We start from the raw sequence: 12,686 nt of genomic DNA, 5'->3' as shown, positions 1-12,686 counted from the left end.
ATACACCCAAGCAATCTACAGAAGCATGTGGTTGCTTCTGACTTTAATTTTTTAAATTGTTTTATTATTTCTGCTAGCAGTTCTGTCAAGAGCTACTTGTCTACGATCACGAAAGAAGTAGAAAAAAATTTCTTAACAGTCGTGTCATTTTTCCCTTTGTCCTCCATTTCAGAAGGTACTAGATGACGGCACCACACACAGGTCTGGCCACACATGGCTGCTTAAACACAAGACAGCACATATCTGCAGGGGAGATCTTTGTACCACTAGTCGAGCCAATGCAGGTCCGCAGTCACTGACGTAGAGAACATCTCCAAATACGGCACAGTGTTAAATCAGAGGGGTGCATGCTCTCGAGGGAAGGAACTTTCTGGGATGATGAAAATCTTCGGCAGGAGTGTGGGCACAATCGTAGGTACGTTTGTCAACATTAAACTCTACTTAAGACCCTGTATTTCCCAACATGAAAATTATTCCTCAGTTAAAAAAAAACAAGAACAAAAAGGGCTGGTCTGGGTGGCTCAGTCGGTTAAGCACCCACTTTTGGCTCAGGTCATGATCTCACGGTTCATGAGAGCCCACATCTGGCTCTGTGCTGACAGCCCAGAACTGGAGCCTGCTTTGGATTCTGTGTCTCCCTCGCTCTCTGCCCGTCCCCAGCTCGCACTCTCTCAAAAACAAAGAAACGTTAAAAAAAAATTGTTTTTTAAAAGGGGGGGCTTTGGGGCGCCTGGGTGGCGCAGTCGGTTAAGCGTCCAACTTCAGCCAGGTCACGATCTCGCGCTCCGCGAGTTCGAGCCCCGCGTCGGGCTCTGGGCTGATGGCTCAGAGCCTGGAGCCTGTTTCCGATTCTGTGTCTCCCTCTCTCTCTGCCCCTCCCCTGTTCATGCTCTGTCTGTCTCTGTCCCCAAAATAAATAAACGTTGAAAAAAAAAATAATTAAAAAAAAAATAAAAAAAAAAAATAAAAGGGGGGGCTGGTGAGGCGTGCTGACAGTGGGGCAGGCTGTGTGTGCCTAGGGGCAGGGAACACAGGGAAACTCTGTACTGGCTGCTTAACACTGCTGTGAACCTAAAACCATTCTAAAAATGTTACATCTAGGGGCGCCTGGGTGGCGCAGTCGGTTAAGCGTCCGACTTCAGCCAGGTCACGATCTCGCGGTCCGTGAGTTCGAGCCCCGCGTCAGGCTCTGGGCTGATGGCTCAGAGCCTGGAGCCTGTTTCCGATTCTGTGTCTCCCTCTCTCTCTGCCCCTCCCCTGTTCATGCTCTGTCCCTCTCTGTCCCAAAAATAAACGTTGAAAAAAAAAAATTTAAAAAAATAAATAAATAAATAAAAATGTTACATCTATTAAAGAGGGAAAAAGAAGAGAGAAAGAAAGGTGGGGGAGGAAGAAGGCATGCCTGAAGAACACAAATCTTCATCGGCTATCAAGCCGGCCTGCTGGGTGGGGGGCTGACCATGGGGCCGCACAGGAGGGTCCACTGTCACCTGTGGTGGGGGAGCCCAGCACCCTCCTCTACGCTCAGCTCTCTCTAGATATCAGGGATGTCCCTTCCTCCTTGCACTGCCATATTTGGGCTCCTGTGAGCCTCGAATGCATAAACCTGTAACAATGAATTAAGACTGAAACACAGGTTACAAGATCTCTTAATACAACATAAGCACACTGCTTGATCTATGACCTACAAACATTTATCACACAACTGTCACTTGGGGTTATTTTTCCTGAGGATTACTTTTTAAATTTTGGGTGCAGGGTTTTAACACTAGTCACAGACTCTAGGAGTTTTAACACAATTTGACATCATGCATTGAGAAATAATGCCTTCGCTTCAGGATATTATTTCTGTACCAAAAAATAATTTTTTTTTAAAAAGTACACTTCAACAGGAGGGAATAATGGCCAAAAATAAGAGCTGAATATTTCCAAATTTTATGATAGCCCTGGGCTCACAGAGCCAAGAAGCTCCATGAACCTCAAGCATAAAAATCTTAAAGAAAACTACACTAAGGTACACCATGATCAAATTGCTTTAAAAAAAAAAATCCTAATAAAAAAAATCCTAAGGGGGAGGAAATAAAGATAAGAATGACAGATTTCTTATCAAAAACTATGCATACCAGAAAACACTAAAGCCACTCTTTCAAAAAGCCTAAAAAATATATAAAATCTAGATTTTTATGCCCACTGAAATTCTTCCCAACTCATTCTGAGAGCTGTGTTACCTGTTCCTAAAACCAAAGAAAGACACTGCTAGAAGATAAAATTACAAACACCCAACATGCACGAAAAAATTGTTAATAAAACATTAGTATGTCAGATCCAGTAATACGGAAAAGCCATAACACGTTATAACCATATACGTATATCCTGGTAAAGTTGGGTTAATGACTGAAATCAATTTAGGAAAGTCATCTTAACAGAGTAAACGAAAAATAAGACCACACGCCATCTCAGTAGAAGCAAAAAAGTGCCTGAAAAGATCCAACATCCGTGGCTGGTGCAAGGAGGCCCACCGTTTCAGGGCTGCCTGTCACCTGCCGCTCTGCCTCCCAGACACAGCCCGGCCCGGCTCGTCTCCCTCTAGTTTCCATTCAAGCCACCTAGCCTGGGGTCCGTCTGTCCACCTTGGTCTATTTCACTCCTTCCCTTAAAAACGTAGCCAGGGTCCCTAAGAAAAGGAAAGGCGCCTACCAACAGCTCACTAAATCTCAGCAGCATCTGCCTCTCCTGATCCTGGGTGCCGTCCTGGCCTTGCTGGTCACCACTGAAAGACACGACCAGCCATTTTACACAGGACGCCAACAGAGTCCTTCTCCAGGCACGCAGCTCTTCTGCCGACCCGTCCAGGACTGCAGACACAGAGTCGGCCACGCTCCAGCTGCAACAGACAAAAGGCACAAAGTCAGAGGGATGGCCTAAATCCCTCCAGCTTAAGTGTTACCACCATTACACTGGGCACCTGGGACTGGTGCCCCGAGTCCCCTGCCCCTACAACACCCAAAGACAGGAATCACAGGCCGCCCCTGCCTCCTTGCTCCGGCGTCACAGAGGTACCAACATTTTTACAATTAGGGGAAACAATATTAGTGCACCAGAAAAAAAGAACATTGTCCGGGCTTCGCCTAAATGAGACTATCTCAAAGTGAGCACTACTGACATCCTGAGCCAGGTTATTCTTTCTCGTGGGGGAGAAGACATCCCCATCCTATGCGTAAGGTATTTAGCAATACCCCTGGCCTCCACCCTCTAGATGCCGGAAGCAACTACCCCTCACTCACATCACGATGATAAAAAAACGTCAGAGGTTGGCAACGGTCCTCTGGAGGTGGCAAAATCAGCCCTAGATAAGAACCGCCGCTCTCAGGGAATCAGAACCAACCATCCACTTATGGAGATGCGCTCGCTCCAGGCAGGATGGCTGGAGGCAGACTTCCGGTAGGAAGTGCCTTCTCCCCGAACGAGCAGGGAAGCAATTTCTCACTAGTTTATGTAAAAACTACAGGGAAAAGTGAAGCGGGGAGAGGAACGGCCGTCAGACAATCTAAGCCTTCATACCTCTCGTGCCTGCCTGGGGTCTGAAGCAGGCTAGGCAAACGGTCCATGAGGATACCAAGGTCCTTGGCTCTTGCAAACGGGACCAGCTGGGCCAGGACCTCGTGATGCAGCCCAGACCCTGGGGGCCCATCCGCACTGAGAAGCCTGGTCTGTAGCTGCCTCCACAGAGCTTTCCTCAAGACAGGAATGACAGCAGAGGACACTAGGCAGAGACAAAAAGGACAGTCACACACCACGCTGTGCTGGAGTTAGCGTGCAGCAGCTCACAGAGCCCGTGGCTAACCCTGAGGCATCTTGTGACGGGGAGAGGTCACGCTCGCACCTTGATGTTGGCCAGGGCGGGAGTGCTGACGCCGCGCAAAGTGGCAAACACAAGGGCCGGCAGGTTAGACGCTGACCAGCACAACACACAGGTCACCTGGTCGGTCGACGCTCTGACGCTAGGTCCCGAGCACAGCACCTGGCTCGATGCTGGTAACGAGCGCGTGAGTACCAAAGCCCTGAACTCGCTCGGGGTTCGTGCCTCAAGGACACGGGAGCTGGAGAGGCACGTGAGCAGCGGTGCACCAAGAACCGCTGACTCGCCTGAAACTCTACGGGTGGAGCGAAAAGGCTGAGCCCAAGCTGCCCAGACTCCGGGTAAACTCATGGACGCTTTGGGGGGGGGGGGGGACAACGGGGTGGACAAGGACGGCCATTGCGAACGCCTCCTCTGGCCCCGGTGCGGCTCCCTCCTTGACCCACCCCCGCCCCCTTCCTGTGGGGAGCTCAGGGTGGGCAGGAGCGTGGGGGCAGCACCTCAAGCCACAGGCCCAGACAGGGGAGGGGTGGCGAGTGAGAATGTCCCCGCTTTCTCGGTGTCCAGAGGCAGGTCAGTCAGCGGCTGAAAGAGCAACAGAACTACACCACAGCCTAAACGTGGACGTTCCAGGCGCAGTAACGGATCTGCGGCTCCCACCTCCCCATCCTCGGACTTAACGCCTCCAGCTGCCCGACGTCACCGGTTCCCGTACCTCCCGCCGGGCGTGTGAAGCGTCCCCACGTCCTGCACCGGAGGTACACGTGGACGAGGGGGAGGAAGTCGTCGAGGCCTTCCTGGAGGCAGAGTCCCGAGCCGGGCCGCCCGCACCACAGCTCAAACCGCAGCAGGTGGGTGGAGCTCAGCCGCACGAGTAGGGCGGCGGTGCTGAGGGCCGCCTGTGTCTGCCGGGCCAGGCAGTAGTCCAGCACGTCGACCCCGACCACGGGGACCAGCACGGGCTCTCTCTGTAGAGTGTGGAGAAACACGGCGTCCAGCTCGTCCACGGCCAACGTGGGGAGCAAAGCCCCCAGGCCTTTCACAAACTCAGAGGCCCAAAGGAGCTCGCTGCTCTGCAGCTGATCCTGGGGGCTGCGGGTCAACAGCTGGACCAGGGTCTTGCCGAGAGCGTTCAGGTGTCTCTCCTTCCCGGGGGACTTCGGGGGTCCCGGGGCCACCAGCTGGGCCTCGGGCAGGCTCAGCAAAGCCAGGGTGACCTCACGGAGCTGGGCACCCTCCATGTATGGATGCAGCTCCTGCAGGGCCTCCAGCTGCGGGAGGGTCTCTGCCCGAGACGTGGCCCGGCCCGCCCTCCTGTTCTGCAGCTCGTTCAACACACTCCGGGTGATGGCCTCCGAGTACCCGGCCAGGAGGCCCAGCTGACAGACGCTCCGGAGGATTGGGGCGCTCGCCAGCAGCAGCTGCAGGACCCCTGCATTGAGCTGGGCCGCCAGGAGCTTCACGAGGACAGGGCTGAGGGCGTGCGGAGGGAGGGCCCGTCGCTCCAGGGCCAGGTACCAGCCCTCCAGCGTGGGATGTCTGAGGATGGCCACCAGCACCTCCTCCAGCGTCTGAAATACGGCAACAAGGCACAGACCTCACTCGCGGCCCAGGGCCAGCGGGGAGTAGGATGAAGGGCAGGGAGGAGCATTCCTAAGCCACCCCATCCCCTGGCCCGAGTTCTGATGCCCTTCTCGGGGGTGCCCTGCAGCACCCCAATCTGAGCCCATCACAGCTGTAACCCGACTACAGCACACCCCCTCCCCGGGGCGACTGTGACGGCTCGACCGTGACTCGGCGGGGGCCCCACCCACACCGGCACGTGTCTGAGGAGTTCAGCTTGAGTGAATTTACTGCACAGTGAAACTGCTCTCCAGTCCCTCTGGACAGGGGACGGGCTGTGTAGGAAAGCCGAAATGTGATGAAGGCCAGTCATCTGGTCTCCGCTCAGCAGCCCTGCCCTCCAGCATCAATCTGACTGGGGGGGATGTGGGGATCTCCCGTCAACCGGAGCAGCGTGATCACGGTTTGGGAGAGACCCCGCGCCTGGAACAGCACATGGGGACACAGCTGCAAGACCACAGTCTGGAACTAAAGGTCACGTTCCAGGAGGCTGAGCCTTGAGTGACCCTTGGGGAACTCACTCAGACCCAGCACTGTGTTTAAACCACCGAGCACAAAGCAGTGAGCAGCCTGGCCGGGTTAGGGAATGATCTTTGTAAGCAGCCTCGCGGAACAGGGTTCCTAGCCAACAAAGTCCCAACAACAGTCCCCAAGGATGGGAAGACGCTGTCCTTCCTCCTTCACTCGTCAAGGAAGGAAAGAGGAATCCATCACACCTTCCAACAGAGCTGTGCCCGTTAAAAACAGAAAAGCGTGGGGCGCCTGGGTGGCTCAGTCGGTTAAGCATCCGACTTCGGCTCAGGTCATGATCTCACAGTTCATGAGTTCGAGCCCCGCGTCAGGCTCTGTACTGACAGCTCGGCCTGGAGGCTGTTTCAGATTCTGTGTCTCCCTCTCTCTCTGACCCTCCCCCGTTCATGCTGTCTCTCCCTGTCTCAAAAATAAAATAAACGTTAAAAAAAAAAACACAAAAAAACCCAGAAAAGCGTGATTTCATGTTAGCACCGCCCTGTCCCTGTCAAACGGCTCATACATAGGTGGTCCTGCTGCCCCAGCCACCTCCCGGGAAGTCAACCTGGAGATCAAAGGAAGGAGGCCGTCATTAGCCTGTGAGATGAGGAACTTGTTTGCAGGTGAGATGCAGACTGAGAGAGAAGGGTTCACCCTGGCCCCAGCCCCACAGAGGCCGCACAAGGTTAACAGCAGGACAAAGGCTCCTTCTCCGAGCTGCAAGTTCCCAGTGTGTATTTGCTGGGATGAGCCGCACCCACTGCCCAGCCTTTATTCCGCACAGGCTGCAACTGTTCAAAAGAAAAACATTCCTCCTGGGTTTCTCAAGATGTTCACGTCTCCCGGCGTAAGGAGAGGGGACACAAGTTGCAGGGAGGGCGAGTGGGAGCAGGGAACCGACTGGAAAGAGAAACGCCCAATGGCACCATGCTCATCTGTGGGTGTGAGGGTCACGGATGGCTTGCAGCATCTCCTCTACGCTGCATTTCCTCGTTTACCTGCGATGAACACGTACTTGTCTAGGGCCAGAAGCAGAGGGAAACCCAGGGTCCGAGACTCTACAGGAGAAGGCTAACAGGAAGGAGACCCACGGAAGGAGGGCAGCGGTACCTTGTCACTGGCCAGCTCCAGTGAGGCCACGGACTCCACGTCCAAAAAGAGGTCGGATTCGGCCTGGGCGGCCTCGCGTTTCTGCTGGTTCTGCGCGTCCAGCTGCGCACAGTGGACGACCAGGAGCCTGAGGAGGTCCAGGAGGAGCTGCAGGACGGGGGGCCCTGTGCTTCGGCCCAGCTGTGAGGATGAGAGCCACACACACGAGAGCTCAGGCCAGGGAATGGCTCCCAGTCACCACGACAGTGACCGAGTCCCTCCGTGACCAGAAGGTGCCGTGTTCCCAGAAACAAGGACTGAGGAGGGAGGCAGGCCAGCGCGGCCGGTCCTTACAAAACCCCAACAACCTCAAGGTCCTTTCTCAGGAAGATGTGCACCCTCAACCTTCATGAAGGAACCGGGTTTATTTTGACCAAGATGAGGAAAACGCAAACTAAAACTCTGTAAACCACACTGGAGACAGCTCACCAACGAACTACTAAACTAATGCTTCTGAGAGAGGCAGCATCTGGCCGCCCACCGGTCCGGTCTGCCGTGGGAGGGGCCCTGGCCTGACTGACAGCTGCCCCAGCAACAGAGGTCGGCCATGCTGTCTGCGCCTGCTGAAGGTCCAGAATCTGCAAGTGAGGCCCGCAGAAAAAGGGTGCCGCAGCCGCCTCTGCACGTCTGCTCCGGGAGGGGGAGCAGCCCGGCACAGAGGGGCGGTGAACCAGCAGCCCAGGCTCCCAGCTGTGGGGAAGTGGCGGGGGCGGGGAGGAACCTCCGTGGCCCTGCGTGTGTCACATCACTAAGTCCCCTTGTGTGCAATGGGGTGACAGCGAGACTCCAATACTCTATCGACACGGTTGTTGGGTCTGGACTTGAATGACAGGCGCCACTCTGTAGGCAGAGACGTGGGAGCACGCAGGGGCTGTGGGCCCGGGGGGGGGGGCAGCGCTCACCTGGCCGAAGGTCTCCACGGTGCTCCTGATGTAGAGCAGCAGGTGCTTCGCCGAGCGCAGGACCTGGTGCATCGGGAGGTGCGGGAGGGCGGCCCGCAGCTGCGCCTGAACCTGCTCGTCCAGGAGCGCGCCCTCGTTCTCGTAGGCCGTCTGCAACAGGGCGGAGAAGGAGGAGGCCGGAGGACCCTGGGGCGCGAGACTGCCCGGCGTCTGAAAGGGCTTGGGAAGGCAGCAAAAGCCCGGACAGAAGGAAAGAAAAACCACCACAGATGAACAGGGTGCACAGTCTGCTAAAAAAGGTACAGGGTGGCGTTCATGACAAGCGGACATTTCACAATTGTGTCCTCAAACTAAAAAATATGTGACTGCCCAGCATTTTATTTAAGGAAGAAGTTAAGCCCAATGTTTTCAGTCACACATCCGTTCCCAGAGTGCGTGAACACGAAGCCACTGGATCAGGAAGGTGCTCACACACCGAGAACAGACGCCGCAGGCTGGAGCCATGAGGGGCGCTCACTTGACTCTGAGGAGTCATTGTGACTAATCACTGCCAATCCTGTAAAGGAGCCAGCTCAGCAAGCTCTTTGCCTTCCAAAGGCCCTTGCCAGGAGCCTGGGTCGGACTATCTTGTTGGGAGAAAAACAAGACCGTGGACAGAATGAAAAGAAATTTCTGGAACTCTACCTCAAACTGAAGTTGTTAATTTCTTCTACAATAACTGCCAAACTGCCTTCTTTACAGACCCCATGTGCCTTTCATTACCGTATCTCCACAAACACTCCACTTTCTAAAGCCAACAAAACCAGGTCACAAGGCCTGGAGACACAGCAGGTCTCCGGGTGGGGTCCCTGGACCAATCAGCAGGGTCGCCCGGGACCGGGTGAGAAAGGCCAATCTCCAGGCCCGCTGCGGACACGCTTAGCCAAACCCACTCGGGGTGGGGCTCAGTGACCATGTCTGAACAAGCCGCCAGGGGACTGACGTCCCCTCCAGGGTGAGAAGCACCGCTGTGACCTACCCACCAGAGAGTGGACACCTTCCTTCGAGTACCCGTGAGACACAGCACTGACCTGCTAAGCTCTGAACAGCTACATCCAATTCTGAACCACAGCTGAGCCTGCAGGGGAAGGTAGCAGCGGCCGGGCAGGGCGTGGTGCTGGGGTGGACTGCTGGGGCGGACTGCCTGAGCCGAATCCTGACCACCACCCCCTCCCCCACCACTGCTGCCTAGTGGTGGAATGGCTATGCCTCAGGTTCCCCATATGTGTAACGAGCACAGCAGGTCCTAACCTTCCTCCCAGAGGTGCCGTAAGGATTAAATGCCTTGAATTACACATAGTACCCTTGGTACCAGGCCCTGACGATCGGGAAATGTGCCCTCAACAAAAGCGTCTGCCACAAGTTATCACAAGACAAAGAGGTCCCCAGCCGCCTGCTTTTTCACAAACAGCTAACACTTGTGAATGAATACACAAAAGGCACACCACAAAGTTAACCTCTCCCACCCCCAGCCCCCAACATTTGTAAATACTCTGGTGCTGGAGCCAGATGAGCAGGACCCCGTTACAGGTATGTAGCCCCCACGCAAAGAACATTCTTTCTTTGCTTCCATTTTCCCAATCTTCACAGACAGGAGACTGCCGGGGGCCACCAGCGGCCCCCTCGCCCAGCGGAGCACACGGAGCCCAGGGGCAGGCTGAGGCCCGCTAAAGGAGGCTAGGACCCAGGCACGCCACATCACTCGGTGAGGAGACCAGAAAAAGCAACCTCCCTCCCGCCCCAAAGCTGGCACGGTGACTAGGCAATCCCGCAGCCAGCGGAAACTGCAATTCTGCTGCACCACTGAGCCATCTGTGCCCCCGTCACACCAGCTAAGCAGCAGTGAGGCCACGGGGCTTCCTCTCCCGCCCGGAGAAAGCACGAGGCTAACAGGTTTCTCCCTGCAGGCCGCACAGCGGTAAGACTACGCCACTGGGGCACAGCAGGTGCAGCCCACGGAAGCCGTTGTGGGGTTTTCCAGGGAAAGGCCGGTCTCCACGGGGGCGGTCACGCCGTGGCTCACCAAGGCCTCGCGGACTGGCTCTGGGATCCAGCGGCTGTAGTACGTGTGGAACCGAGAGAGCTGGTGGCAGCAGGGTGGCACCGGAGGCTCCAACTTGTCATAAGCCTGAAGCAGCAGACACAGAGCCAGCGGGTCCCTCTGGGTGTGGAGGAGGTCTGTCAGCACCGCCGTCATATAAGCCACGATGCTCTCTCCTGCAAAGAAATGAGACTTGTGTGGGTGGCTCGCCGGGACCCGTCGATAACACCAACTCCCACAGGTATTCAAGATCCAGAAAAACACGCGCCAATTCCACAAGGGGTCACGCAAACACACTGGAGGGCAGATGCTATCACTGCACGGCACACCAGGCTCCGTTTCACTAAACGTGTGACGCACAGTCAGGCTTCAGTTCCCAAGGCCTGGGAGTGGAGACCCAGGCACAAAAGAAGTGACACAAAAGCCATCTGGGGCCAAGACTTGCTTGGTGCTCACTAATCCATCTCTTGGTCCTTGGCACATGGGCTTCCCCCTGTGGTCAGGCTGGGACCATGTGGCTGATTCAGCCACTTCCAGGCCTGGCCAGAACAGCCTCTGCTTGACTGCGCGCTCCGTCTTCCTCTTCCACAGTGACCTTGGAAGCCGTTATGTTGAGATGGTGCAGCTACAAGATGGGAGTGGCCTGGATCCCTGAGCTGCCTCCTTGAGGACAGTCACCCAAGAGAGCAACCACACCTGTACTGAACTATGACAAGGTCCAAAGAGAGACCTTTGCCCATTAAACCACTGTAAGTTGGGCCTTATTTGTTACCGCAGCAAAGCCTGAGCAACCCTGGCTAATTACACTGTTGTGATCTATGAGTATTTCCTTGGCTCTAAGTTCCAGTAACTTCCAACAAGTATGAAGGACTCACACCCTAGCATGGTGAGGGCAAGAATAAACTTTGAAGAGAAAACATCAGTGTTACAACAGGTGTCTGTGCAGCCATACAAAAAATGCATTATTATGGACTTATCCCTTAAATGGCCAATTTCCCAGAAGTCCACTAGCCTCTAGATTCTTACCCCAACATGCTTAGCTCTAAAGGCCAGGTGGCTATCACTCAGAGGGTCTGAACCTTGCTACCTTGGGTTCTCAGCAATTATTCCCAGAGCCTCTGGAATCACACCTCCTACCCCACAAAGACCCAGCTGGATGCACCCAGAATATCCCAACTATACACGGGTACCTGTTTCACTTTCCGTCCCAAGGAGCAACTTATTCCTGGCTTCCAGGGCCGCAGGGACCACCGCACTGAAGGGGAACGTGAGCAGGATCATGTCTTCGTTCAGTAAGAATCCAATTTCCTCATCCAAGCCTTCGCTGTCCTCCACCAGGACGTCCACCATGTCAAGAACATCTGAGACAGAAAAAGGACAGTCTAACTAAGGCCAGGGACACCGAAGGACCCCACTGCAAAGAGCTCCGCAGGAAGGGATACATAGGAGAATGTCTGAGAAAAAAAGGAGGCATAAAAGCCAAACATCTCTGGGGGGAAAAGATTTAATATGAAGTTTGATTCTAAACACACAAGGACATCATCTATCAAATCTTAAGATCTCTGCCAGACAAAACACAGGATGTTTAGCTCGTGTGATAATAATCTGAAGTTTCCTCAAGTGACCCTAAGAAGCCCCAAAACCTTAACCTGGATATTTAGGTGAATGAGTCAAAATCGGAGAAGCAAAATAGGGTCAGGGGCTGCAGCACAGACCAGAGCCCGGGTCTGGATTTCAAATCCTGAGTCTGCTATGTACTAGCTGTGTGAGCTTGAGTTAATTCCCTAATCTTTCTGGGCCTCGGCTGCATTATCACTGTATAAAATGAGGATGATGACATCTGCCGCTTAGGGCGGCTTATGTGGTTCCAGGAGTTAGATCTGTAAAGAGCTAGGATCAGCACCTGGCACAGAGTGAACACTACACAAACAAAAATAACCCAGCAAATAGGCTCTGTGCCTACTCCCCCTTGGATGAGCAAAGAAGGCAATTTTCATTTCCGGAGTAGGCTGATCTTTAACTCAAAGAAACGGACACCTGCACTTGGCGTAAGACATGAACGCAATTCTCATTTTCATCACTGATCTGCCACGGCGGCTGGAGCTTCAGAAGCCCGAGGAGCAAAGAGGCAGTGGCGCCTACCATCGATGTGGGAGACCGGAATGCTGACATCATCAGCCTCCTGCTTCGTCCCCGCGGCCTGCAGTGTGCTGGCTTCCTGGACAAAGTCAGATGCTTTGTCTGTGTAGGAATAGGGATTCGCTACCAACGTCAGTAAAACCTGGGTGTTGAAGAGCCAAGCAGAAAACACTTAGATGGTCACAAATGAAATGGAAAAAAAAAAAAAGCCAAAAAAAAGTCACCAGTAATACAAAGGGCAGAGCTAAAATGTTAATGGTCCCCAATAAGAACAATTTTTCTGCAAAGTTTCTTTTTAACTTTTTGTTACAGAATTAAAAAAAATTTCCTTTTGGTTTAAACCACTGCTTTGAATATTGCTCTAAGCACACCTCTATTCTCTTGGTGCAAAAACAAATCCCCAAAAGGAAATTACACGGTACAC

The 12,686-nt window shown here is 54.0% G+C and overlaps 1 protein-coding gene across 3 annotated transcripts in view; it reads right to left on the bottom strand.

The window, feature by feature from the left end:
• URB1 (URB1 ribosome biogenesis factor) overlaps nucleotides 1-12,686 on the bottom strand; it is an 82,105-nt gene that overhangs the window by 35,423 nt on the left and 33,996 nt on the right. For all 3 annotated transcript variants that reach the window (XR_005793181.1, XM_040484048.1, XM_040484047.1), the window contains exons 17-24: nucleotides 12,266-12,404; nucleotides 11,314-11,484; nucleotides 10,106-10,299; nucleotides 8,044-8,262; nucleotides 7,103-7,282; nucleotides 4,575-5,430; nucleotides 3,562-3,763; nucleotides 2,698-2,884 (exon numbers count right to left, since the gene is read on the bottom strand). Coding sequence is in view for 2 of the 3 variants with exons in the window: in XM_040484048.1 (XP_040339982.1) it covers nucleotides 2,698-2,884; nucleotides 3,562-3,763; nucleotides 4,575-5,430; nucleotides 7,103-7,282; nucleotides 8,044-8,262; nucleotides 10,106-10,299; nucleotides 11,314-11,484; nucleotides 12,266-12,404 (2,148 nt within the window). In the remaining variant the exon portion in view is untranslated. The remainder of the gene's footprint in view (nucleotides 1-2,697; nucleotides 2,885-3,561; nucleotides 3,764-4,574; nucleotides 5,431-7,102; nucleotides 7,283-8,043; nucleotides 8,263-10,105; nucleotides 10,300-11,313; nucleotides 11,485-12,265; nucleotides 12,405-12,686) is intronic.

This window comes from Herpailurus yagouaroundi, unplaced genomic scaffold (genome assembly GCF_014898765.1).
Source record: "Herpailurus yagouaroundi ecotype Mexico unplaced genomic scaffold, PumYag 162, whole genome shotgun sequence".
Taxonomy (NCBI): Eukaryota; Metazoa; Chordata; class Mammalia; order Carnivora; family Felidae; genus Herpailurus; species Herpailurus yagouaroundi.
This window is presented reverse-complemented; position numbering and strand designations above follow the sequence as displayed.